At 42.9% G+C, this 27,942-nt stretch overlaps 1 protein-coding gene across 2 annotated transcripts in view; it reads left to right on the plus strand.

Annotated features, from left to right (window-relative positions):
* Positions 1-11,331, plus strand: part of NMT2 (N-myristoyltransferase 2) — a 257,288-nt gene extending 245,957 nt beyond the window's left edge. For both annotated transcript variants that reach the window (XM_085631260.1, XM_085631259.1), the window contains exons 11-12: positions 4,890-5,027; positions 10,685-11,331. In XM_085631260.1, the coding sequence (XP_085487386.1) occupies positions 4,890-5,027; positions 10,685-10,705 (159 nt within the window). In that variant the 3' untranslated portion in view covers positions 10,706-11,331. The remainder of the gene's footprint in view (positions 1-4,889; positions 5,028-10,684) is intronic.
* Positions 11,332-27,942: the final 16,611 nt, after the last annotated feature.

Raw genomic sequence — 27,942 nt, forward strand, 5'->3', positions numbered from 1 at the left:
ATAATATTCCTCTCCTTTTTCTAAGGGTCTTCTCATTCTGGCCTTAATGTAGTTTGAAAAATGGTCTAAAGGCCACCAATGTATTAGGCACTCTTGGGAGGCTACTATCTCTAGGGTCAAATAACTTCTCACCCAATGGATCTACTACTGTAGTCAACTCCTTATTTCTATTTTTATTACTGTTATTATTTTCCTCTTTTAGGCCATCCTCGTAGTCCAAATCTAGGATATATTCACCCATACTGGACTTTTCTTCTGTCACTTCCATCTCCACTTTGGGATCAAAATCACTCTCAGTAAAAAACAGACTTTTTCGTGTGCCACGTTAGCCACCAATTGTTAAGCCGCTTTGGGCTCCTTTCTTACTGGATGTTCCATCTGTATGCTTTCTTTTCTTTATACACTTCCCTCCTGGGCCTCTATTCAGATCCTCCTCATCAGATATTGAGAAGTATTGCTCCTCATCTACATTCCTAACCTCCCTTTTCCTACTCAAAACCTGTTTCACGGTCTCTCGGACAGCATCATGTACTACAATTCTACTTATTATCTTTCTTATCATATCTTCTTGACTTGGCTCTGCAACACTTTTTGCAGTCATTTTAACTTTTTCATGATATTTCAATATAAATATTTCCTTTTTTTCCTATTAATGCCTGTCTCTCTCACTATAAAAAAGCTTCTTACTCCCTTGAACTTCGCAGCAGTTTCCAATAACGAAGGTGTCCTTAAGTGTTATGTTGCAGTGGAAACGGTCCCCTCATGCCTATTTGCCATAGAAAAAATCCTTATTGTTCCAGTGCACCCAATTTTCACACAGCAAGGCGATTGAAGCCATCGAAGTGCGAGGCGATTCAGACCGCTCTCCAGGAGTGAGTGTTCAATAGTTTTCTTTGAAATAATGCTTCAAACATGGAAATTGATTAGTAAGTCTACAAATGTAAACTGCATATTAAGGCTTGGAGCCTCCTTTGAATTGTAATATAGCGCCATTCTTATTTAAACCAACTTTTTAACTCTCACTGTAAGATGCTAAGAAACATTTATATAACATAAATCACTTCCAAACAAATACTTTTACCCATATATTGGGTATAAACTTTAAATCAAACCTTATTCCTAGATTATATTAATACAAAAAACGAAATCTTTCAAATTAATCATATCGCATAAATAATATTTATCTGCTCAGAAGCAGCAAACTAAAGAGGAAGAATATGGATGACAAGGATAATTTAGGGACTGTTGATTCTAGGTCCATTGTGATGTGTAAAAGTTCTGTTTTGGAACCTTTTAACAGTTGCTGCTCAGGAGTGCATAAACGTTTATGCATAATGCTAGCATCCTGTTTTGGCATAAATTTAGCAAGCTAGTGCAACTATCTCTGGAGAGAGTCCGCACAAGTCCAGAGTACAAGCCAGCAGTCTCCAGCTCCTGACAGGCTAGTTTCAACTCAGGCTTCACCCTCCTCTGTCTTCACAGGACACTTCACAAGGATCTTAAAATGGCAGCTCAGTCCTAAATTGTAGCCTATGTCTCCCTCTGAGCTAAAATTTTATTTTGTTGCCCTCCCATTCCTTTGAACCACCTCCTCCTTTCACCTTTCTGGTCACCTTATATGGACCCATCCATTTCCGTTCCAGTCCCTAGGGGCTCTAGGGTGTTTGAAGGGTCCAACTAGGCTACTCTCATTGTCCCAGACCATAGAAACATTAGCTGCATTGATGACTACCCCGTCATCATCCTAATCCATTGACACTAATTCTCAGCTCAAACTCATAATTCGATATTCAAGGAGTTCGATCTTGTCACATAGCCTTTTCCAGTCTTGGATGCCAGCAGTGTTCCTCAAGCAAAAGTACACAAGATGGAATTCCTTCTCCTACATAACAGAACTCAGTAAGCCCAAATCTAATTTTTACTTCCAGATATAAGCTTTGAATGGAGCTCACTCTGTCTGGCATGCTGTGAAAATGTCCCTCTGCTTTCATGTGGATGCAACCGTCCTATTCAAGGCTCTTCTAGCCAAGAAGAAAGACATTGCTATGCATCAACTAAGCCTCCTGCAAACATTCAAACCTTTCCTCTGAAAATCAATACCATACACCTGTTCAGACTTGATTGCTATCGCATATAAATGGTGTGAAACCCATCCTGAATGGCGTTTCTGATTCCACTTACATACTTTTAAAAACTGTAGTCCATGCATCCGTAGGCATAGTCATTGGCAGCATCAAGTCTGACCATAACCTCACAGATATCCACGAGCTCCACTAAGCCGTACACACACAGTTCAGAGCTTATTGCAGAACTTACCAAGCTCTTAACACCAGGGCTATGTCTCCAGTAAGTTCCCAGGAATTTAAACACCACCTTGCAGGCTTAACTGTCAACAGGTTATGTGTGAACTCTGAAACACTCTACAGAGAAGGCCCCTAAACCCTTCCAGTTCAAATAAATTGCTGCTTTGATTTGGACACAATATCCCCACCAGCTTTTACTGAGTGTCCACTTTCCATTCCAGTGATAGAAGATAATTGAATAATTCTTTACCGAGTAATCAATTTATCACATCGTGCTTCTTCTTACTGTGTGCAGCCCTTTTTCATCCGTGGCAAGTAATCACGTATTAAACAAATATTCTTAACAAAATAGGTCATGTCCTTATCAGTCTTGTGCATACTTCAGGAAGTCAAAGATTGAGGTCAGGTGGAGGAATCTACAAGCTCAGATCAGTGGGATGTAGTTGGGATCTTTTGCATTGTGGGATAGGTATTGGGGCTGATTGTGATGTTGGAATGTAGAGGGCTATTTGGCTGTGACATTATAGTAACCGGTTGGTGGTTTTACTGTGATGAATTTAAGAAAATGAAATGTTTTTTCTTACCGCCCCTCACATCCCATGAGGGTTTTTTCCTAGTTGGTACACGTGCTGTCTGGTGATGTATTATTAGAACTGGATAGGAATTCCATTTTGTAGGGAGTTACTCATACCTGTCACACTTTGTTCTTGAGTGGATGGTTAATTTCCCTCATGCTGGGGTCATGTATTTCTGTGTTCATGTAAAATGAATTGCTTTAGAAAAACTTCACTCAGAGGACTTCAAAAATATTTTCATGAAAACAGATTATCTCTCTAAATAGGGTTCCTTAATGCTGGGCGACCTAAATATTCCTCTAGAACCAAATTAATCCTATTGCTTTAAATTCTTATACAGGGCACCCTGTACAAAACAATATGGGAATTTAGTAATATTCTCCTTTCCTCGTAATACACTTCTGCATTAGCCTTATAAATATTTTTTGGAAACGCTGTGTTTCGGGTATTTGACTTGCAAGTCAACCAAACCAATATTTCTTTGAACAGAGTCAGACTGTATATTCTTTCTCAAATTCGGGGTCGACAGCACAGTTATTTCCCAGAATCTGAATAATCCTAAATGCCCCTAATACATTTCACCTGCTTTAAATTCAGCTGTTATACTGAGAGCAAAGTGTTCTCTGTATTTAATGGATATAGCTTCTTGTTAACCTTTTATAGATATCCTGGGAGTGGATTACATCACTACATTCCCTATAAATCATATCATGGTTGACCTCATGAATATTTTCTGGAAACAGTAACTCTCTACCGTCCTTGTAGTTGCCTGTCCGTTTTACTCCTGTACCTTCAATGTGTGCCTCGCCACAGGCTCCAGAGCCCAGGACCTTCGTGATGTCTGTAGCATAGTGTTTCTTGACTGATGCAGTGTTTACGACGCCCAATGCATATCTTCTCCCAGTAGCAATTCCATTCCCTGCATTTTTCAAACGTATATCTGCTTTGCCCTACTGTTTTGGTATTTTCTGAGTATGCACAAGGCTCAGGCCAGTTCTTTCTTAGATCGCCTTCCCATTCATGAGAGCACGATCTCCTGGACCAGCACTGCAGCTTGACGATCCTCTTTCATTGGGTCACAGCAGAGTACCTTGGTGGATTACAGCTGTATTCTGTATTCCCGTGAGCAAGTATTATTAGGACTGTGACTTGGGTGACATTAAATGAGGAAAATTAGAGCAGTCATTTACAAGGGAAAGAGCGCCTAAAAGCGCTGGAGAACAATGGTGTGTAAATGAATTGCATATTGCATTCAGGAGAGGTAATACTAAATAGAGAGGTTGGAACATAGGAACGGTTATATCTCCAGCAGCAAATGAAAATGGTTGTGGGGACGAGTGCATTGTAAAAGACAGCAAGGGAATTTTATTGTTGGGCTCAAATGGTCAATGGTGAGCGATTGAAGGATTGTGCATCTATTGATAAGTACTATATGATGGTGTGTACAATGGTGGCCCTTGAAGCATGGCCTTTGGGACGTGGGTGAAATTAGCCGTAGGTATTATGGGATAATTGGGCCTGGTGGTTCAAAGGTATAAGTGTGCCTTGGTATTGATCGACTACAATACAAAAGTGCTCAGATGTCCGGCTCGGGCAGCACACCAATATTAGTAACCTGCTTGCCTCCAAGGAGAATATATTCAGCAGGGAGGAAACCCTGGATGAGCTACTTCATGTAGTGAGGTACAAATCACTTCAGGGGAAATGCAGTCCTTTCTAAAACCTTACAATATTTGCAGTTCACACTCAGCTGCATGCAACAATTATTCTTGTTTCCTTGATTGGGGTACACTTGTCAAATGCAGTACTTTTTGATTTGCTAGCCTAGTCACTTTTCCACCCAAATGCTTATGATCGTCCAACGGCACTATATAGTTACACATTTTCTAATTTTGTGATGCCAACCTGGTTTCTGAAACATTCAAGATGAATACATTCCGTTGTTTTAGTTATGCAGTCAGTTGAACAGTGCAATAACACTAACGGAAACATAATTTTTTTACTTTGTCAGAAAGGATTTGATGTATTTAATGCGCTAGATTTGATGGAGAATAAAACATTCCTGGAAAAACTCAAATTTGGAATAGGAGATGGCAACTTGCAATATTATTTGTATAACTGGAGATGTCCAAGCATGGAATCTGAAAAGGTAAGAAAAATGTTGCTTTTTATTTTCAAAATAATGTTAAGAATGATGGTTCCTAATTGTCTCACATTTGAGAAGAAAATGTAATGAGGACCCTTTGGACTGCTCCATAGATGATATTGATAATAAAACAAATATATATGAGATGTCTGGTTGGTGCTTCACTATATTTGTGAAAGAATTAAAAAGAACCACGTTTAAACATTAACCATTGCACTGTTGTGCTTTGCTCTAAATGGTTAATTTGACTGTTGCAAATTTCACACCAGTTAGTTGAACTTTACCCAATGTGCATGATGCTTAGCTATTAATACACTGTCGCACTTTGTTTATTGTTAATCTGTTCACTAGACACTCAGGATGAAGTTAAGGTTTTGAATGAAACTGATAATTCCCAGGCATTGGCCAGCTAAAGTTAGCTACAGAAATTATAACTTGTATCCTCCGCCATGCCTTACTTATGGCCTTATGTAAGACATCTGAGGACATCTCAATTTACATCATTGACCACACACATGATCGCCAGTGACATCATTGATGACATAACTTTTATGGACTCTTCAGACTTGACAAAATGGTACAACAGTGACCTTAGCACATACATGACATCTTTTCAAGGCACAGTTTGAGACCTTTTATCCTCCCACACCACCCACAAGTACAACAATATGTGGTTTTTCCCAACACCCAACCTTAGAGCTACGTGTTGCACTTAGCCAACAGCTTTTGATAACTGATTCTAAGATTGTAAACATGAAGTAGGCATACCCTTATGCTGCAGTTGGTACCCTGACTATGTTAATAGCTCAGGTGACATTAGCTGTAGCTCCCAGTGGACCTAATAAAAACACTTTTTCTAGCATAAGAGGTGAAACATACATTTAAATTCATAAATCATATATACTGCCCTTATTCTGGTCTTGTGTGGGAATATCACCTAACCTCTACCTGTTGTGCAAGACATGTGAACTGCAATAATATTCAGACAATACATCCTTCAGTCGCACTCGGATGTCTCAACCTTTCAGCTATGTTTTACATGTCCACAACACAGGGTGAAGCTAATCATCTCCCTTTATCCTGAAAATTCAATGTCCACCTGTGCCTAGTACACATTATAAAAGCAAACGTATTCTAAGATCTTAACCCTTCTCCCCAAGGATTAGTTGTACAGACTCATGGGTTTATTGCCCTTTTTCAGAAGTATAAAGTGTGAGCCTCAATTATTTCTTTGCTTGCCGCATCACATATTTTAATTGATCATATAGCTTTTTCATTGATGATGTCGTGATCTCATTGATGTACTTTGAGATGCCATCAGCGATGTTATGTGCATGCTTGTTAACAGTGCATGGTGCATGCCAACAGCCACTACACACATCATTTGGCTCAGCACTATTTAAAAAGCAAATATCTCTAAAAATAATTAATGTATTTACAGCAAGCGAGGAAAAGGCACTGCTTGGAGTAAGGTCCTGACTTCATGACAAGGCTAGTGTAATTCCATTCAGCTATTTTTTCTGTAGCAGAGAGGAAAGTCTCTTATTTTGATACTGCTTTTTTAATTGTCCTCCTTCCTTAAGTGGATTTGCAAAAACGTGCTGAAACATGGCCTCTGACACTGTTTGCCTGGAACCTCTGATGCATGTTCGTTAAATAGTCCCAGAGTTATAAACAAACCAAAAATCCCTTTTTATTTTAAAGTAAGTCTTAACCTTATCTACACAAATGCTTCTTCCGATTATTGTGTGTGTATTCGTGTGTTAGTTACCTACTGGCGGTCGCGAGTAGGTAGTTCTAGTTAGGATGTAGTTTACATAGGAAGAGTGTTTTTTTAATTTGCTAATAACTTTGGCGTTGTTTGACGAATCCTCGTGAAATTTTCAAAACTAATATGCCAGTCACTTCAGCTGCTGTCTTGAAAGTTTCAGGGTGATCTGTCAAGCTGGGGCCGAGAAATAGAGGGTGCCCAAAACGCATTTTCTCCTTGTTAAAGGCCATAGGAGGCTTTAGATACGGCTACAGCCCAAACTGCTTAACGGAATTACAAAAAATTTGGCAGAAAGGTAGCTTTTGGTCCAAAAAGCACTCTTTTTATTAAATGGTGTAAATCCGTTCAGTAGTTTGAGAGATGTAAAGAACCCTTCCTATCTCGTGCTGGGATCTGATTGGCTGCCAACACTTCAAACCAATAAGTTTTGGCAACCATCTTGTGACTCGGTTGAACCCCTATCTCCCCCCCCACAGCCCGGGACCACCACCTCCCCGGGGCTTAATATTTGTTGGAGGGGGGCCACGCAGCCCCCCTTTGTGGAGCCGTGGATGGCCCTGGGGCCCACCACCTCCAGGGTCAGCTCCAGCAATTTCCCAGAGTACCCACCCCCAGGACATTGCAGTTTGCTTTAGCTGGGCGGGAGCACTGCTCCTGCCCAGCCATAGCAAATACTGCTCCGCTTCGTGAAAGCGAGAGCAGTAAAAATGCTCTTGCATTCATAAAGCGGAGTAGAACTGCTTTTGGAAAGAGGGAGCTTTATGTTTGCAGCTCCCTCTGTCCAAAAGCGTTGGCCCCCCTCCCGATTAAAAAAAACAAAACATGAAAGCCTGTCCCCGGGGGATGGGGTCCCCGGGGCTGAAATTGGACTGGGAAGAGGGGCTGCGCAGGACCCCCTACCCTTTTAAAAAATAAAAATATATATATGGATGCTGCGCGGCCCCCCTTTTATTTTTTTTGCAACACAAAAAATGGGCCAGGGAATGGGGTCTCTGTAGCCCAAAATAGTCTAGGGAAGAGGGGCTACGCAGCCACCCTTCCTGCAAAAAATAGGAAAAAAGCATGCAAATCACTGAGGCCCCACCCCCTTCCTCCACCTCTCTGCAAACGCACCTTCTGGGGCGCTGCTGGTTGGGGGGGGATGAAGTCCTCTTGGCTGCTGAGGGTCCTTAGGGGCTAATAAGACCCGTTACCACCAGTAAGCCCCACACTGTTGGATTGCTGAGAGGTGGCTCGAGGCTACACTCCCTTTCTGCACCACTCAGCAGATGCACCTCCTGGCGCACTGCTGGTGGGGTATGAGGTCCCCTTGCCTCCTGAGAGCCTCAAGACTATAGTGGACTTCATCCCCCAAGCAGCAGTGCACACAGAATATGTCTCAACACTCAAATACAATGGTTTAAAAGCATTCAGGAGCACATCAAAGAACACTACTAATATATTGTCACTAACAGATGTGAGTATATCTGCCATCTTCTGGACTCCCAAACAAAGAGTGTTCGGAAAATTAAAATCACAGTGAAAATGTAGAGCGGGATGACTATGGCGACTGCAAAGACAATTATTTGTAGGAAAAAAATATTAAAACACGTCATTTGACTAAAAATGTAATCTTTCATAACACTTTCATTTCTATGAACCCTTATTTAATTGTATGCGACTTTGCAAACTATTAATTGGTACATTGGTTATGTGATTTTGTATTTATTAATGAAATGTAAAAATATGACTAAAATGACTTTAGGTCGTGTAGAAATCTCCAACTCTGGACAGTGGCTCTAGAACAGAGCCTGTGCTATGATTTCCTTCGGGTGTTTGTCTCTCTATTGATGGTAAAATGTAAAATAAGCAGATTCTCAATTTTCTTGACTTCACAATTCACCTTGTTTCCTGAGCCATCCACTGGTGATTGCTTCTTCCACCCTACACTTAGTTTCCCCTAAGATGGCCTCAGTACGATCTGTTTTGCAAGATGTTGTATAACTGCTCTCATCAGGCAGTGGTCTCTGTTCCTCATCTATGTACGTTTAGTATTAAGCAGAACAGCACTTCCCTTTTTTCTACAGGCTTCGTCATTATATTCGAATTGTTAGTGAGGGACCTTCTGCTTCCAATTCTGCTTTGGGCAGATTCTGGTTAGAGTAATAAGGTGTTTCCTCCAGTTCATTGAAATCTTTGAAAACTGTCTTTTGAAAGGTAAATAATTCTGGTGAAATAGATTGTGGAGGTATATGATAGGTAAAAGACCTTGTCAAACTTTCCATGTTGTCAGTGCTCTCTAAGGCTCTGAAAAAGACAGCTTAAACCAACATTCTCAATAGTTGTGGTCATTTAATCAATCAATAGTTGTGGTCATTCTGTTTGGATCTCGAATGGGTTTTACGCTGCAGTTAACACAAACACTATACCATCTCCACCAGATGCAGGTGTATATTGAAACAAATTCACTATGAGTCTCTTGTTTTTAGAGAACAGGTAGATTGCAGTAACACTTTCTGTATGTTCAGTGGGTTTTTCGAGAAACTAATAAGCATACTTATTAGCTGGTTCATATTGAGGTGTTGCAATTTTTTCCTTCTGACCCCTCTACCCCGAATCAGGTAACTGACTGGAGACTAATTATTCTCCTGTTATACCAGAGTGTATACACTAGTCATTTTATGTGTTGAGGACTTTTAGAGGAAACAGAAAGTGGTCTAGTGTGTATTCCTCTCATTCCCTCTAACGTAAATAGTTATTTCTAGGAAATATGGTTGAAGCATTTGCTCGTGACCCAGATGATTTCTGTTGAGTCAAGTGTTGGGTAGACCACAAATCAGCAAAATGTGTTCTTCCCAATCTGAGGCATTTAATTTTCCGACGATCAACTTGAACCTAACCTTGACTGAAATATTGGCTAGACAGCAGTAACAATTTATAAAATGTCCACCTCCCACCCTCCGTCGGCTTCTTCTTAGGCGGAAATCATATCCAGAAATATGACACGTAATAATTTCCATAAGTAAATGAACTATAAGGATTTTGGTACGTGATTGCCATACTCCGCCCTAATGTTAAATAAGTTATTTCAGTACTGAAAGTGTTTTGAAGTCTGCCGCACACGGCAAACATTCCATTGTGTACATGCCTGACGAAAGGCTACATTCTGACTTTGATTACAGACCGAAACAGTTAGCAAAACCATTTCTAAACTCTACTGCCAAAAATGCCCATTCACTATTGATTCACCACTGGACGCACTTGTGGTTTTACTTTGTATTGTATGTTCTTTATTCTATAATGAAAATCATGGTTTAATTGATAATAGTATCAATAATAATACTTTTTACAAACTGAATTTATCTACACATGCATGAACATCTAGATTTTTAAAGAATTTGAATTTAAAAGAAATACAGGCTTACCCACTCACATGTAATTTAATTTCCTTTTCGATATCTTTTTCTTCACATAAAGAATATATGTTGTGTTACCTTGTTTTACTCTTTAAAGAATTACTTGGATGCAGGTTTACCAAATTCCTAAGCAATAGCTCCTTTACAGCTGACTTATTGTAGTACCTCATATGCTGTCAAAGATATGAGCTTTTTAAAGTATTATCAATTGGTCTTGAAACTAGATTTTATCTATATCTTTGCAATAGCAAAGATGTTTTGTTGAAATCATATTTTTATGCTAGTAGTAAACAGTCAGCCGGAGGACATCATGTTCTAAAAGTCCACGTCACAATCATTACCTTTCAAATGAAAATGCTCTTTTAAATGAAAGTCTCTAAATTGCAACTGCTTCATTGCAACATAGTTCTGTCATTGAACCATTGGTGGATGATTGTCAACTTCATTTTCTTTACGTTGCTTTTTTAACTGATGCGGTGTCTTCTTTCTTGTAGGTCGCTCTGGTTTTACAGTAAGAGTGCATGTGCGCCATAGAGGCCTGCAGTCAGCATTTGGGTTGGCATTTAGTTGAGAAGCCTTCTGGAATCACTGAACAGAGACTAAAAGCACAACATGAAGGTCACCGAAGACACGGGTGGGAAAGTCAACATGAAGGAAAAACCCAATGTGTTCGTCACTGGACTATTGCTTGGCTACAGACAGAAAGACGACCAAATGCTCTGATTACTTTTGTTGAATGGATAGGGGATTGGATGCACATTCCATTATTTTTTAAAAATACATAAAGTATTCCGACCCTACACCCTTTCCTCTGGCGGTTCTCTACGTGTGCATAGAGAACTGTAGTGGCATTTTTATTGATGAACTTCTGTTTTCTGGAGGAACTGCTGCATTTCTATTTATTAAATCTTGGCATGTGCCTATCGATGCAACCAAAATGAAGGCAACACCCGAAAAAGTGTTAGCAATTTACACTATTTGTGGGACATTTATAGATGATGGTACTTTAAAAGGCGAAACATGGGGGTTTGTGCAAATGTGGGGGCGGTAACGCACTGTCTTTGCTAGTGCATTTATTTGCTCACAATCTGCATAAGCAATGCAGCCAAATCAATAAAATGCACACACATTTCTACTGTGACCTTTAATTGATTGTGTATTGTGTTATCGACAATTCTCTTATGTGCTGGGTTTGTTGTATACGTGTCATTTGCATAGTATGCTCTTGGGGTTTGTTAGACAGCACAAAAAAAGCCCTTGTTTCTCATTATTTTATCGTACTTACTTCATCCATTCATATAGTCTTAAAGAAAACTGTAATCCTCACAGGATTCAGGTAATGATGTGACTACTTGCACTCTCTGTCCAAATTACCCATTCATTTGAAACCCCCATGGTTGCTCTCCAGAAATGCTTTTGAAGGATCGTACGTTGTCTGCAGCTCCAATGAAACTTATCTTTGTACATTCTTACTTGTATTTTCCTGTGCTGTTCTTTTCACCAGTGTGGAAAGAAAACGCTGAAAAAATGTTTTTGTCTTGAAGGATGATCCTACATTGATTCAACTGAATGCAATTTTTATGAACTTAAACATATATGTGTGTGTGAGACACTACGCATGAAAGGGTATTGTGTGTGTGTGTATATATATATATATATATGTATATATGTGTGTACAAAAGGATTTGCTTCAGCAAGAAGAAACCTGAGGGACACAGCAGGGGAGTCGAGAAGATTCGTTTATTTGCTGCAGGTTCGGCATGACGCGTTTTGGCGATGTGCCTTAATCATATGCCTGCGGCGAATCAGTAGAATGCACCAATCACTGTTTGAGTGTTCCATCTATCTCCCGAATGGCGGGAATCCAGCTGGGTCGAGTTAATACGGAGTACGTCACTGCAGCCTTCCTCCACCGAGTACAGTACCCAGAAGGCACCATCTCAGCCAGGTAGATAAGTTGCTCATGAAATCACGTAGTGAGTGCTGGGGAAAGTTCAACATAGTGCAAAAATGGGTGCATCTCAGAATATCCTGATCTTCCTGCCTCAAAAAACTCTTCTCCTTGGTCCCCAGATGCCTTAACCACACAAAGCAAGTTCCGCAGTACTGGAGACTCCAGTGCATAATCCAGGTCTCTCCGTGCAGTCGGACCGTGACCGCACGGCGGTGCTTTGCTGTCCTTAAAGGTGGTGGGCCGGTGTCAATCCAATACCTCGGAACCACACAACGAGAGACAAGCTCTTGCCCATGAAACACCAGCCACTTGCAAGCCGGGTCCCCCAAAAGCGCACCAGGGGCTAGCACGCTACAAATGTACAAAAGGATTTGCTTCGGCAAGAAAAAAACAGAGGGACACAGCAGGGGAGTCAAAAAGATGTGTTTATTTGCTGCAGGATCGGCATGACGCGTTTTGGCGATGTGCCTTAATCATATGCCTGTTGCGAATCAGTAAAATGCACCAATCACTGTTAGAGTGTTCCATCTCACTCCTGGGGTTTGTTGCATACGTGAGATTTGCATAGTATGCTTTTGGGGTTTGTTAGACAGCACAAAAGAAGCCCTAGATTCTCATTATTTTATCGTACTTACTTCATCCATTCATATAGTCTGAAACAAAAACTGTAATCCTCACAGGATTCAGGTAATGATGTGACTACTTGCACACTCTGTCCAAATTACCCATTTGTTTGAAACCCCCATGGTTGCTCTCCAGAAATGCTTTTGAAGGATCGTACGCTGTCTGCAGCTCCAATGAAACTTATCTTTGTAAATTCATACTTGTATTTACCTGTGAGGTTCTTCTCACCAGTGCAGAAAGAAAACGCTGAAAAAATGTTTTTGTCTTGAAGGATGATACTACATCGATTCATCTGAATGCAATTTTTATGAACTTAAACATATATATGTGTGTTTGTGACACTCTAAGCATGAAAGGGTACTGTGTGTGTGTGTGTGTGTATATATATATATATATATATATATATATATATATATATAATTACCTACTGGTGGTCACCAGTAGGTAGTTATAGTTAGGACCTATTATCCATAGGAAATTCGTAACATTCTTTTCCCAATAACTTTGGTGCCGGATGCCGAATCTTCGCGAAATTTTCAAAACAGGTGGGGCGCTCCGGTTAGCTCCTATCCTGAAAGTTTGGGGGTGATTTGTCAAGGGGGGGCCGAGAAAAAAGGGGGGGTCCCAAAACGTGTTTTCTCCATGTTATTTCCCATAGGAAATTTTGGAACAGGCTACAGCCCGAACTGCTGAACGGAATTACACCAGAGTTTGCAAAAAGGTAGCCCTTGGCTCAGAAAGAGACCTTTTTTTTAAATGGTGTAAATCCGTTCAGTAGTTCCTGAGAAAATCAAAAATTAGAGGTCCAAAAATCAATTTCCCATTGGAAAGTTTAGACACAATTATAGCAAAAACTGCTGAACGGAATTACACCAAATTTGGCACAATGGTACTGCTCGGCTCAGAAAGCGTCCTTTTTAAAAATGGTGTAAATCCGTTCAGTAGTTTTTGAGAAATAAAGATAGTGATATCTATGGCCGCAGTGGATCCGCGCACCCTCCTGATCACTAGCTTTATTCTAATTGGCTGTCAACACTCCAAACCAGGAAGTGTTGGCAGCCATCTTGTGCCTCTGTAGAACTGAGGCACAAGATGAGAGAAAGGCGCAAAACAAGAAAAGGGGGCAGGGTAGAAACACCCTGACCCCCCTAGGCCTGCTTAGGGGGTCCCACGAGGACCCTAGGGCCAAAAAAAGCATTAAAAAAAATTTAATTGGTGAGATTCGCGCCCCCAGTGCGAATTTCGGCCGAAAAAAAAAAAAAGGAAGCGCGGATTCCCGCGCTTCGCTTAATTAAAGCCCCCGGGTGGGCCAGGTCCCGGGGGCATGTGTGTGTGACGCCCAATCCCCCCCACACTGCCCTGGAGACCCCCCCCCCGGGGTAGAGCATGAATATTTGCGGGGGCACACGCCCCCGCTGTCCCGGGGACCGCCGCCACCGGGGCTTTTGTTTATAAAATAAAAAGACCTGTGTGGGGGGGCTTGCCCCAGGGACCGCCACCTCCCCGGCGTACTAATTTTTAAATGCGGGGGTCCGTAACGGACGCCCAAGCCCCGGGGCTTTCACAATGTTGGGGCGCGGCCCCCCTCCAGGAGACAATGATGGCCCTGGGGACCACCACCCCCCCAGGGGTGTCCCGGGGTGCCCACTCCCAGGACACTGCAGTTTGCTATGAAGCTATGACAGGGCGGGAGCCGCGAGGCTCCCGCCCTGTCATAGCAAACACTGGTTTGGTTTTTGGAAGAGAGAGCAGGGAACCTGCTCGCTCTTCCAAAAACCAAACCAGATTGCTTTTCCACATGGAGAGCTGCATCTTAGCAGCTCCCCGTGTGGAAAAGCAATGCCGGCTCCCGCAGGAGACGGGGAGCCGGCGGGACTGTGGGGGAATTGGGGACCCCCCCCCCACAGGCCCAGGGGGATGGGGTCCCCGGGGCCAAAAGTGGCCAGGGAGGGGGGCCACACGGCCCCCCTCCCTCATAATTTAAAAAAAAAAAAAAACTCAAAGGCAGGCCCCCTCCAAAAAATTCCCCAACTGAAAATGTGCCACAGGGCGTGTTTGCACACATCACCTCAGGCCCCGCCCCCTCTCTTCACCACTGTGCAAACACGCCCTGTGGGATGTTTTCAGTTGGGGAATTAATTCCCGCTGCGTTGAAGAGACGTGGTCCAGGCCATGCCCCTTTTTACACCTCTCTGCAACGCAGCTCTGTGGCGCTTACTGGAGGTATCTGGTTGGGTAGTTGGATCCCAGGGACCGTCCGCATTGAAGGGGAGTTAATCTCCCAACTTAAAATGGCCACAGGGCAGGTTTGCTTCACCACTGTGCAAACGCGCCCCGTAGCGCATTTTGAGAGGTAGTTTTAATCCCTCTGCCCTATTATGTACTAGGGACTTACAGAGGAGGTCATGCTAATCACAGGGGTACCCCAACGCATGGTGTTCCCTAGTGCATGTAGGTGTTTTCACTGTATTATAAGTGTCTTAGCATAGCACTGGCTCTAGGCCTGGTTAGTTAGTCAGTCAGTTACCACCAGTACCCGTCTGGAAAAGATGTGGGCACAGGATGATTTTGGAACAAGGCCTCTTTCTGCTCCTCTGTTGGTTCTTTCTGCACATGTCTTGCTTCTTCCTGCACTTTTCTTTGTCTTTGCGCACTTCTGTTGCTTCTTTCTGCATTTCTTTTGCTTCTTTCTGTGCGTTTTTTCTTCTTTCTTCACATGTCCTACCTCTGTAGGCATAGTTAGAAACTAGCATTTGAAAAACCTATGAAATTCACTGAAAAAACCATAGGTTTCAGGCATTTTATAGTTAGAAATTAGCATTTAAAAAACCTTTGAAATTCACTGGGAAAGTTATAGTTAGTTAGACATTGCACTCATACAAAAACTGTGAAATTCCCCTGTTATAGTTCATTCAGCTAACTATAACTCGCGCACCCGCAATGCAATGCACTGCTGATGATGTCATATATTACATCACTCATGACATGGTCAGTGACATCACTCATGACATCACTGATGACATCTCAAATGACATCATCCAGTGGCTGTGCGTTTCTGTAAAGTTTAAATATTTTTAATATATATAGAGAGAGAAGCATATTGAAGAATGAGTGGATGTATAAGTGTCTGAATGGATATTTTACTAGGTGTGTGACTGACTCTATAAGTGAGTGGTTAAACATATCTTACTGAATGCATGGGTTAGTGACTAAACTGTATGAATCTCTGTATCCGTCTGTCTGTTGGTGTGCAAGCGACTGCATGGGTTTGTGAATAACTACGTAAGTGTCTATATGAGTTATTGATTGGTTGTCTGAGTATCTGTATGGGTGCCTGAGTGTTTGTGTGGGTGGGGTGTGTTTGACTCTGTGCATAGATGTGAGTGGATGATTCACTGGGTGCATAGTTTGAAGTGTGCATCTGTGATGGACTGTATGGGTGGGTGAGTGTGTATGGGTGTGTTAGTGAGTGAATTTATATGTCATTTGTACATGTGTAAGTAACTACATGTATGAAAGGCAGTATATATATGTGTTAGAGTATAGAAATGGCTATAAGTGAGAGTGTGATTGTGAGAGTGGCTGCATGGATGAGTGTTTGCTTGTATCAGTGATTGTATAAGAATGTGCTAGTATTTGTATGAGTAAGTGAGCTGGTGTGTGTATAACTGTATAGGTGAGTAAATGGGAGTGTGAATAATTATTTGCATGACTGACAAGATGTGTGAGTACCTCTATGGATGAGTGGCGGTGTGTGAGTGTCTCTATAGGTGTATGAGGGTATATGGTAGTCCTGTACTGAGTGACTGTAAGTATTAGTTATTGTACAGGTGAGTGAGTGAGTGGATGTGTGTGTAGACGTAAGAATCAGTGAGTGGTTATGTAGTTATTGGTGTTGTAGTGTCAATGGTTTTGAGAAAGGCAGTCTGTAATTTATAGTGGGTGTATCAAAAGTTATATTAGGTGTGAGAAGATGCATGAAATTTTCACATGGATGATGTCATTAGTGATGTCATCAGTGATGTCACTGACCATGTCATGAGTGATGTAATATGTGACGTCATCAGCAGTGCATTGCGGGCGCGCGAGTTATAGTTAGCTGAACTAACTATGACGGGGGAATTTCGCGGGTTTTGTACGAGTGCAATGTCCAACTAAAACCTATGGTTTGTTCAGTGAATTTCGAAGGTTTTTTAAATGCTAATTTCTAACTATAACGTGCCTGAAACCTATGTTTTTTTCCGTGAATATAGATATAGATATAGAGAGAGCGAGAGGTATGAATTATGCAAAAAAGGAAGCAGGAACTCTGCGCCAGGTAGTTTCCAAGTTTAGGCATAGAGAAGCTCCTTTATATGAAGCACTTTACAACGCCAGCAGCACTCTGAATCTGCTCACCTCAAATGTCTGGTTTTCTAGCGGAGTTTTTAAGCATAATATTGGTACAGTGCCATCCACACCGAGCTGAAAAATGGAAAAAGCCTTTTACCACTCCAGGCAGGGGTAAATATATATATATTAAAATGGGTCCTGTCATTTTGTCAAATTGCAGCTTGTCGTCTTGCCACTGATGCCACTATATTTTTTAATACTACAGAGCCCACGTACACACATTGGATATGTTTTAAATTGTATGAAAATCATAACTATTAGATCCTTCAGTGTGTATAGAACAAATCAGAAAAATACTTTCATAACATTTTCATATAGCTGTTTTTCTGTGCATGTTTTATATATCAAATATACAACATATATTGTACTGCGAATAATTAAAACTGAACATCTCCACCAAATTCTTTTCTACTACCCTACAATAGACATATGCATTCAAACACAAAATTAGACCACCCGCAACCCAAACATAGAGAAATCTCTGAACTATAAAAGACACAGACTGCAAAAGCATATTGGTACTATTCAATTTGTATAAATCACTTTAACAATGCAAGAAATGTAATAGATATGGTATTGCCACACCAATAAAGGATCTATTCAGGTCATATGAAAATAAAATGCAATCTATGCATAAATATATATCTTGTACCTAAATACATTTTAGTTCATTGTAAGGAATGTCCAACAGAAAAAAGTTTAATTTCAATTTACATTTGCCATATTGATTTTAAGCGTTCACTTCGTGCAGCATTCATTCACTAATAAGTAGTCCTCTTTCTTAAATCAAACACCCGTGGTAAATAATACAGCAATCTAGCATGTTTCTAAGTAATCTTTCATCGTATTAGGCTGTTTAGTGCTATTGCTTCTGAATTATTCTTCAGTTGATCAACATCTGTCAAAACTGTCAAATTCATCCAATATGGGTCTTAAGTATACTACACAACACATCTCAAATTAATTACTGCAGATGACATAGGGATGCTTCTTTTAATTTTGCTTTCCTATACCTAAATTTAGTTTTGGCAGAGGTTAGATATCTGTTGATTGTTTTTGTAAACATTTTCACTGCCTATTGCTGATTTAAATTTGCTTAACTAATGAGTCTAAATCTTCCTGGTTTCACAATCTCCTAGGCAGGAGATGATTTAAGGTCATGGAGAAAATTGGCGGATCCCCATTGTATCTTTTTCATTAGTGCTGGTTGTGTTGTGTTTGTATGCATATGGCTCATGTTAGTATTTCTGTTGACCCAGTATTAATTCATTCTGCCCTTATGGGTCTCCTCTTTTTTTTTTTTAACCTCATTGGCCACTCAGAAATCTATTTTCTAAGTAATTATCATTTCTTACTCACCTTTGATGATCACAGAGCTAAACAAAGTGCTAAACTATTTAAGCTTTCAATTTAGAAATACTGTCTCACTGCTAACATACCATTTGCCTTGCCTACGATAATTTAGGTAATGGTGAACCAGTGATACTAAATTTCTTCAACTTCTGCCACTTTTAACTAAGAGCATTACCTTAGATCATGGAAGATATCAAGGAGGCATGGATTTCCCACCCCCATGTCAAGTAAGACGGCACCAAGTCTTTATGAATTTGAAAATGTACTGAAGAACTAGTTACTTACCTTCTGTAATGCTCTTTCTGGTTGAGACTCTATGTAGCCCCAGATTGCTTACGTTTGTATTTTCCCCAGGTACCAGATTAGATCTGAACTTTTCAGCAGTACCTATGTATGCCAGAAGGTGCAGCTCCGAACCAATATCATTCTGCTCTGGACATGACGTGTGGAGCCCATTTAGTCATCAGTCCCGTGAGCTGACATTAGCAGATTTCACAACTGTCCATGCACCCAGACGCAGAGCCCCAAAAACCAATTGGTACACCATTGGGCACACTCCTTGACCTGGGAACTTATTAATAGATAGTCTACAGAACGAGGAGAATGAGAGTGTTGGTGAGGAATCTGCGCCTAGATAGTCTCTGCCGAAGGTAAGTCACTTGTTCTTCTGATAGAGACTGCTAGTTATAGATTGTTAACCTTTTGAATAGATACCAAAGCATTACCTTTTAGGAGGTGCCTTGTGGGTGGACGCAAACAAGAAAGTCTTGCAGGACCGAGCAGTCAAGGTGCCTCTCTTGACACACCTGACTATCGGGGAATAGTGCTTCATGCGTAAATAGAGGGACGCCCATGTAGCTGCCTGGTAAATGTCTAGGACAGAGACTCCTCGTGCTAACACAGTGGTAGCAGCTTTGGCCCTGGTAGACTGAGCATGCAGTCCTTCCTGAGACTGCTTTTTAACCTATGCATAGACGATCTTAATGCTCAGCATGATCCAGCTGGAGATGGTTTTCTTCTGCACAATCTTGCCTTTTTTCGCTGCCGAGAACCCCACAAAGAGATTGTCCCTCTGGTGGCCTTTGGTACAATCTATGTAGAACTTCGGCGCTCTCATAGGAGAGATGAAGTCTTTCCTCCTCCTTGGAGGTGTGAGGCAGAACAGAGAATGCTGACAGGGTGATGGTTTGACCGATGTGGAACGGCGTCACAACTTTTGGCAGAAATGATGCCCGAGTCCTCAGAACCAGCTTGTCTGGGAAGGGAAAAGGTGGTGTATAGAAAGTTGACACAAACAGCTTGAAGCTCACTCTCACAGCACGCAGCTGTTCTGGCGAGAAGGAATACTGTCTTGAGGGTGAGAAGCTGACAATGTGGCTCAAATGGGGTGCACATTACAAATGTGAGGACCAAGTAAAGGTCCCTCTGAGGCATGACCAAGGGAGAGGGAGGAAACTAATTTAACCCTTTCAGAAATCGCATAACAGGAGATTTGAACAGAGTGGGCTGATCTAGCAACCGCAGAAAGGCTGAAAGATCTGAAAGGTACGCTTTAACTGTGCCCAGGTCAGGGCCTTGCCAGGCTAAGAACAAAACAAACACTAGCACATCAGAGACCTAGGCCTGAAGAGGACTCGTCAGCAGAGAGCTGTACCACCCCACAAGTTTGTCCTAACAGGCGTATACAGTTTAGTCGAAGAACTCCTTGCTGCCAAGATTACAGTAACCACCTCCGAAGGAAAATCTAAAGTGTTCAGCTGTTACCATTACATTTCCATGCATGAAGGTGAAGACTGTGAAGGCCATGCTACAGAACCCTGCCATGTTGCTGCAACACTAGGTCCTCCTAGAAAGGCAGCCCAATTGGAGGACAGATGCTCAATCCCAGGAGCGCCGGATACTATATTCTCCATGCCAAGTCCAGAGCCAATAGGTAAACTTGGGCCTGGTGGGACCTGATCTTCTTGAGAACTCGGGCAGGAACGGCATGGTGGAGAGGCATACAGGAGTCCCATGTTCCACTACAGGAGGCACTCGTCTCGAAGTGCGAGATGTCTTGAAACTCCAAAAAGCAGAAGTGCCGGCATTGCACGTTCTCAGCAGTGGCAAGCAGATTGAGCCATGGTTCTCCTAATTTGTGGAAGAAACCGTGCACCACTTCTGGGTGTATTTGCCACTCGTGTTACGTGAGGCACCAAGTTCATCCACCCTGGTATTCAATGATCCTGTCGGGTGATTCACACCAGGAAAATTCAATGGACGTCAAGCTGCTTTCAGAGGCGCAAAGCCTTCTAGCATAGGGTAGAGTCAGTGACCCCCACACCGCCCTATTGGTGGTGGTGGTGGTGGTGGTGGTGGTGTCTGTGAGCACCGGAACCAGCCTTCCCTTGATGGATGGATGAAAGGAAGGCTTACAGCGCCAGTCGGATGGCCATCAATTCCAGAAGGTTGAAATGGAGCCAGGGCTCCACCGGAGACCAGAGAACTCTGATCTCTACCTCTCCCAGGTGGCAGCCCCAGCCCACAAGAGACTCATCGATCACTACTGTCAGCTTTATGTGGGGAAGGGAGAAGGGTCTGTCACTGACCCGATCGTGGTCCAGCAACCACTACTGCAGATCCTTTGCGGTCTCCTCCAAAATCAGAACGTGGTCAGAGCGGTCCCCTTGATGCTGGGCCCACTGAGACTTCAGATCTCGCGCAGAACCCACATATGACATTTGTGGTGTTTGACCAGCAGGATGCAGAGGACATCAGTCCCTGTACCCTCAGACTTGATCTCACTGATATCTAGGACTGAGGCTGAAAGATCGGGATCATAGCCTGAATGTCCTGAATTCTCTTTCCTGGGGGGACAGGTCCGAAATTGAACTGTGTCCAGAGTGGCTCCAGTGAAGAGAAGCATCTTAGAAGGAGTCAGGTGTAACTTAGGGACATTGATAGTGAACCCCAAAGATGACAGGAGGTTTGTTGAAGTCTGGAGATGGTTGATGACTGCCTGGTGCGAGCCCGCTTTCAACAAGTCGTTGAGGTACTTTAACTGGTACCCCTTACTTCAGAAGAAGTGCTGCCACCAATATCGTGACCACCCAAGAGGCACTACTTCAATCAGGGGGGAGAGGGGCACACCAAACTGACAATGTTCCTCCTTTCCACAAACGGCAGGTAACTTTGGTGGGCCGGCAGGATGAGTATATGGAAATAGGCATCCTGCAGGTACAGCACTACCCTACAGGGTCTAGGGCAGAGAAGACTTGGGCCAATGTGATCATTCTGAATGTTTCCTTGTGGAGGAAGGCCTGCAGAAGGCGCAAGCCTATAATAGGCAGCAGGCCTCTGTTCTTTTTGGACACCAGGAAGTAGAGGAAATAGCAACTATGTCCGACTTCGGGCGCAGGCACCCTCTCGCTAGCCCCTTTGGCCAAAAGAGCCTGCACTTCCTGCCGCAAAACGAAAAAATTGACCTCTGTCAGATGTTGGGATGAAGGCGGAAAGTGCAGCGGCGTAGAGGAGAGCTTAGCCCTTCAAGGCAAGTTGCAGGATCCATCTGCCTAATCTTCCAACTCTGCAAGAATCATCTGAATCTGCCTCTCACTGAATGGCTGTGCTCCACTAAGGGCGCACTAAAGGGGTTTTTGGGGGTGTGCATATAGGAAGGATAAAGGACTGAGCAGCTTGTTGACCTTTTGCCACTGGGCCATGGGCACCATAGCTGTGAACCGACTGGGCACCATTCTGGGGTCGAATTGGCTGGCGGTATTCAAGGCACTTTTCGGACAAGGACCTTTATATCTCACAAAGAAGCTAGTATGGTACTCTCCGGCACGTCTGTTAAGATCTAGCGGCCAAAAGCTTCTCCAAATGCCGAGAATCAGAAAAGCTAAGATGGGGGGGGGCGTGCCTTCTCCTATCTGGCACCCAAACACTGGAATTTGCTGCCCCTAGATCTGCACTCTTGCCCCAATCTAACTATCTTCAAGAAGCACCTAAAGACCTGGTTATTTAACTGAGTTGCTTGGGTCACTGAAGTCTGCCCCCAAAGGCGCAGAGAGATCCCTCTGGGGATGATTTGTGCGCCATATAAATATAAATAATAATAATAAATAATAATACCCGCTGGTCGGGTAAGTTGACCCAGTATACCCCCTTGTGGTGCGGCACCCGGCTCCGGGAGGTCGCCTCCCTTTCAGGATTCCGGCTCTGGGATCTCATTGGGATTTCCCTGCTAGGCGATGTATGTAACTGTACCCTCTTACGCTCCTTCCAGGATTTGCAGACCTGACATTCCCTTCACTCATCTCAGTTTTTCCGATACTTGCAGCTGCGCCATGCCCTCCGCTCCTATATTTCGGACGGCACTGCGCTGCCCAAGTATAGTCCACCTGAGGCCCAGGTCATGACAGGCGATCTGGGACAGTGAGGGATCTCCCAGAGTTACCGTTCACTCACCAACAACACTCCCAACTCCCTCTCACAACTCCGAGACAAGTGGGAGGGTTGGCTGGGGACTCTGGATGACGCTGACTGGAGGGACGCCCTGATGGCCCCTAAAATAATTGCGGTCTCGGCGAGGCTGCGTCTAGTCCAAATATACTTCTTACATGCTGCCTATCTTACACCACTGCGTCTTCACGCGCGGGGCTTCGACTCGATGCCCTCTGTCCCTGCTGTTCCCACTCCCAGGCTGATTTTTATCATATGGTGTGGCTTTGCCCTGCGATACAGGGGTATTGGAAGTCAGTAACGGGAGAGCTCTCGGAGGTCTTGGGCTGGGAGGTTCCCATCGACCCTACACATATTCTCCTGGGCTTCACAGAGGGGCTGGATGGCACCAGGGCTGAGAAACTCTTCCTTAATACAGCGCTAGCAGTAGCCAAGAGGGACATTGCAGCTCACTGGCTCAGTACTACCGCACCCACGTTGGCGCAGGGGGGTGGACTGGTGTGCTGCACAGGAACGGCCTCTTTATGTGGCCTGGGGTCGTCCTAAAAAATTTGGTAAAATGTGGGGCAAATGGGTCAGAGTGATAGAAGACTGATATGCTCTCTAGCTTGGAAATGGGTTTGCTGATATTGGCTGTATGTACATCAAATCTTTTATATCAATGTGATGTGTTTGTGTCTTGGTCTTGTTTTCTAAGGGGTATTTCTAAATGGTGCTGTGTTCTTTGTTGCAATCAAAAGTCAATAAAATTGGTTATCAAAAAAAATAATGTCGCCAACGATAGCAGCTAAACCCCGGGGAAGAGCATGGCAATCTCCGTGGAGGAAAGCTGATGGGTTTTCTTAACGACGCACCAATGATGCACCAACAGTGCCCCTCTCGCATGCTCTCGAAGAGAGCATCGCCCCTCGAAAGACACCTAGTGCGCCACAGAGGGCAGTTTCTAGAGCTCCGTAATGTTGATTATCTTCAGGGCATAAACGGGGGCTCCAAAACCATGTCCTTATATGCCGGGGAAAGACTATGTGGGACTCGGGGAGGGGTGTTAAATTTTACTCAGCACTGAGGTTCGAAATCATTGTTTTTAGCTTTTTTACATTGATTGTTTCTACTGTAATGATTTTAATTAACTATACAGTTAATAAAAACTTCCAAAACATGACAAATACATTTAGAACAAAAACATATCAGCTTGTGGAATATTGAGCACAATTTCTAACCAGCTTAGAGAAACAGTAACTGCACTTTTTTATCATGGGCGATTAACCTGCAAACTGTTTACATTAGTCGACGACGTTTCGATCCTTTAAAAACAATAATAGGATCATCATCAGGACAGTTAAGGTGCAAGCCTGAATCAATGAAAATAGCCTGTGGAAAATGAGGAAAAGGGAAGGAGATTAGGGAACGTCTAATACAGAGCCGTAAAACATTGTGCCAGCCGTGGGGCAGTCAAGGTGTGAAACAGACGCAACATGCACGTGGTTGAGTGCACTCCGACCATGAAATGACGAAAGGTTAGATTTAGGAAGGTGATGCACTGTGACAATTAATTAAGTGCCTATTTAAAGGATAGAGGATAAAATCACTGGAATTCTTGCAGCAAAGGATATACAACAAGGACGTGGTATGTCTGCCAAGAAGGTACGAGTAGCTGATGGATAGAGGGCTTGGTTGTGAGCGAGTGAACACCGCCAAGCGGGAAACTGAGAACTACAGGCAATGTGGGCTGCACAAGGGTACGACGGGTTATATCGTGCGCGTGGTGCTTCTGCCCAGAAGGTACGAGTGGCTGATGGCCTGAGGGCTTGGTTGTGAGTGTGAGAGTTGCACCAAGCACTTCATTAATTGTCACACAGTGCCTCACCTACCTTTCGCCATTTCATGGTCGGAGTGCACTCAACCACGTGCCTTGACTGCCCCACGGCTGGCACAATGTTTTACGGCTCTGTATTAGACGTTCCCTAATCTCCTTCCCTTTTCCTCATTTTCTACAGGCTATTTTCATTGATTCATGCTTGCACCTTAACTGTCCTGATGATGATCCTATTATTGTTTTTAAAGGATCGAAACGTCGTTGACTAATGTAAACAGTTTGCACGTTAATCGCACATGATAAAAAGAGTGCAGTTACTGTTTTTCTAAGCTTGTTAGTACTTGTGCTCAATATTCCACAAGCTACCCCGTCTTGCCTGATATGTTTTTGTTCTAAATGTATTTGTCATGTGTTCATGTAGGATGCAGGATTGTGTCCCACGTAATTGCTACGTTTGTATTTTTGTTCTTTGACATTTTTGATTTATTAAATTGATTGTCCGGCTGGACACTCGCATTATAGTAGTGATTCAAGTCTATAATTATCCTTGTTAGTCAACTGTTGCGTTTATCTAAATACACCTCAATACAAAATGAGTGCAGAAGTGTTTGCAGGAGTTGCTCCAGTAATTGACCAAATGATTGAACAGGGAATCATAAAAGAAATAATTAACAGTCCTTGTAATTCGCCTATCATAGGTATTAAAAAGCCCAGTGGGAAGTACCGGATAGTGCAGGACTTACGCAAAATAAATACAATTGTAGTGCCCTTTTGCCCAGTTGTGCCAAATCCAGCAGTGATTCTTTATCAAATTCCATGTGATGATGAATGGTACACAGTAATTGATTTGTGTCAAGCATTTTTCTTGATCCCTTTCCATCCGAATAGCCAGTATTTGTTCACTTTCCGGTTGGGAGACCGTGTTTTGACATGGTGCCGAGTTCCTCAAGGGTACATAGAGAGTCCCTCAATCTTAAATCAGATCTTAAAAAAATGCCTAGAGACTTTAGTCATGCCAGGAAATTCAATTTTGGTTCAATATATTGATGACCTACTGGTAGCATCAAAGACACGGGAGGCATGTGTGACAGAGACAATTGCCTTATTGAACAATTTGGCAGACAGGGGACATCAGGTGTCCCCAACAAAATTACAATTTTGTCAACAGGAAGTACAGTACTTTGGACACAAAATAGAAAAAGGGAGTCAGAAAAGTAACCCCAGAAAGAATCTGTGTGATTAAACCGAAGAATCCACCCAAAACTCAGAAAGGGGTGCAAATGTTTTTGGGAATGGTTGGGTGGATATGTAGTTTCTCACTGATTGCAAAACCCCTATAGAGATTGACACGAAAGGATGTAAAAGATCCGATTGTTTTGGATGATGAAGGTATGAATGCTTTCATAAAATTGAGAAGCAGTCTCTGTAGAGTACCTGCATTAGGAATGCGAGATTATACAAAATAATTTGCATTGTACTGTTGTGAGAGAGATGGATGTGCACTCTCAGTCCTAACTCAGAAACATGGAATGGCACGATGTCCAGTAGCATATTTTTCTGCTACTCTGGATACAGTGGCTGCAGCATTGCCAGGATGTCTAAAAGCAGTAGCAGCTACTTACATGAGTCTGGAACAGAGTGAACTGATTGTGATGGGTTACCCTGTCAAGGTATATGTGTCACATTCTGTTGAGATTCTTTTGACTTGCACTAGTGTGGAAATATGGATTTTTCTGGTCAGTTATGTCCCCTATCTTGGACCCCAACGGTTCTATGTGCATGTTACAAGTACATGTATGTTCCCTCCAGTTCCAGTTATGAAGACGCAAACACATGTGTGTCCACCGTCAACATGTCCTCTGTCAGATCCGCCATGAATAGGCCGGATATTCCATTCCTAAGTATGAAAAGCCACCGGCTTTATATGGTTTACCTATGCCATTTTACAGTCCAGGCAAGTAGGCCCTGATTCTGTCGTCGAACTCTTCTTGCCTTCTGGCTCTGAAAACTCCAGTCTGAGCCTGCAACCGTGACCATGAACTTTGTCCCATTCTCTGCGCGGCTCACGAAGCCTGACATCAGCCTATTCTCTGCCAAGAACTGTATTTCACCTTCGAGTTATCTGCTTCACCCCTCAGCCGATGCATTCCTGTCTAGTAGTTTAAGTAAACATTCTTCCAGCTACCGAGCAAAAGGCCCGGCTTCTCTGTCTTTATGCAAGTAATTCATAGCCCTGTTACCATGGAATATTCCTACCCCCTCGCATTTAGTGTAGACACTTAGACGCTTGTACACGCACACACAGTCAGTATAGAATAGATTCTGTCCGAGAGTCCTTCTTTTGTGGATAACATAGTTCTTTAAACATAGGATGTTAGATATGATTTGGGATTAGGTTGACTTGACCCCCCCAGACTTTTCGTCTCCACATGTAGAGCTAAATGTCAAGTCCCCTTCAACCCCTAGTTGCACGTCAATCACACGTCATGCTGCTGCGCGCGCATCTATGCCAAGTATTATCTTCTAGATCCACCTATATATGACATCATAACCAATTATGTTCCTTTTTACTCCTTATTACACCCATTTTCGGTTACGCATATGAATCGTCATTTTCCTTATCAATTGTTACGCCTACTGCATTCGCTTCATTGTAATGTATGTACTATAAAAGTCATTTCTTGTCAATAAAGTATGTACTTCACTTCCTGAACCTATGTGGTGATGGAACTTGGAGCAACCGATTATAATCGTTCATTGGAATAAAGCCCATTCCGAACCTCTAATATCACGGATTCTGCCTCTCATTTTTACTGAGCTGTTTTATTATGTTTCCGTACCAAATTAAGTCCCGGTAAAGGAATTTTATTTACCACATGAATGGCGCCCGAACAGGGACACTTTCTCATCTCACGCGCCGGCGGTGAGTTGCAGGCCCGGTCTCCTGCCACAGCTGGACGGACAATAACGCGTACCAGCAGGATTTCCTGTATCTCCCTCCGGTCAAGCGGGGGCGACTGAGGCTGCGATCAACACCCAGACGAGGCGGTGAGAAGTGCGAAGTATCCCGACCAGAGCCTAGCTGAGAGAGCAAGATCCGAGGTATACAGAGGCCCACCAGTTCGAAGTCGAGTCCAGTTTCCGACGAGTCGAGTCCAGTCCAGTCCGGT

The sequence above is a fragment of the Triturus cristatus genome, chromosome 10 (assembly GCF_964204655.1).
Source record: "Triturus cristatus chromosome 10, aTriCri1.1, whole genome shotgun sequence".
Classification (NCBI taxonomy): Eukaryota; Metazoa; Chordata; class Amphibia; order Caudata; family Salamandridae; genus Triturus; species Triturus cristatus.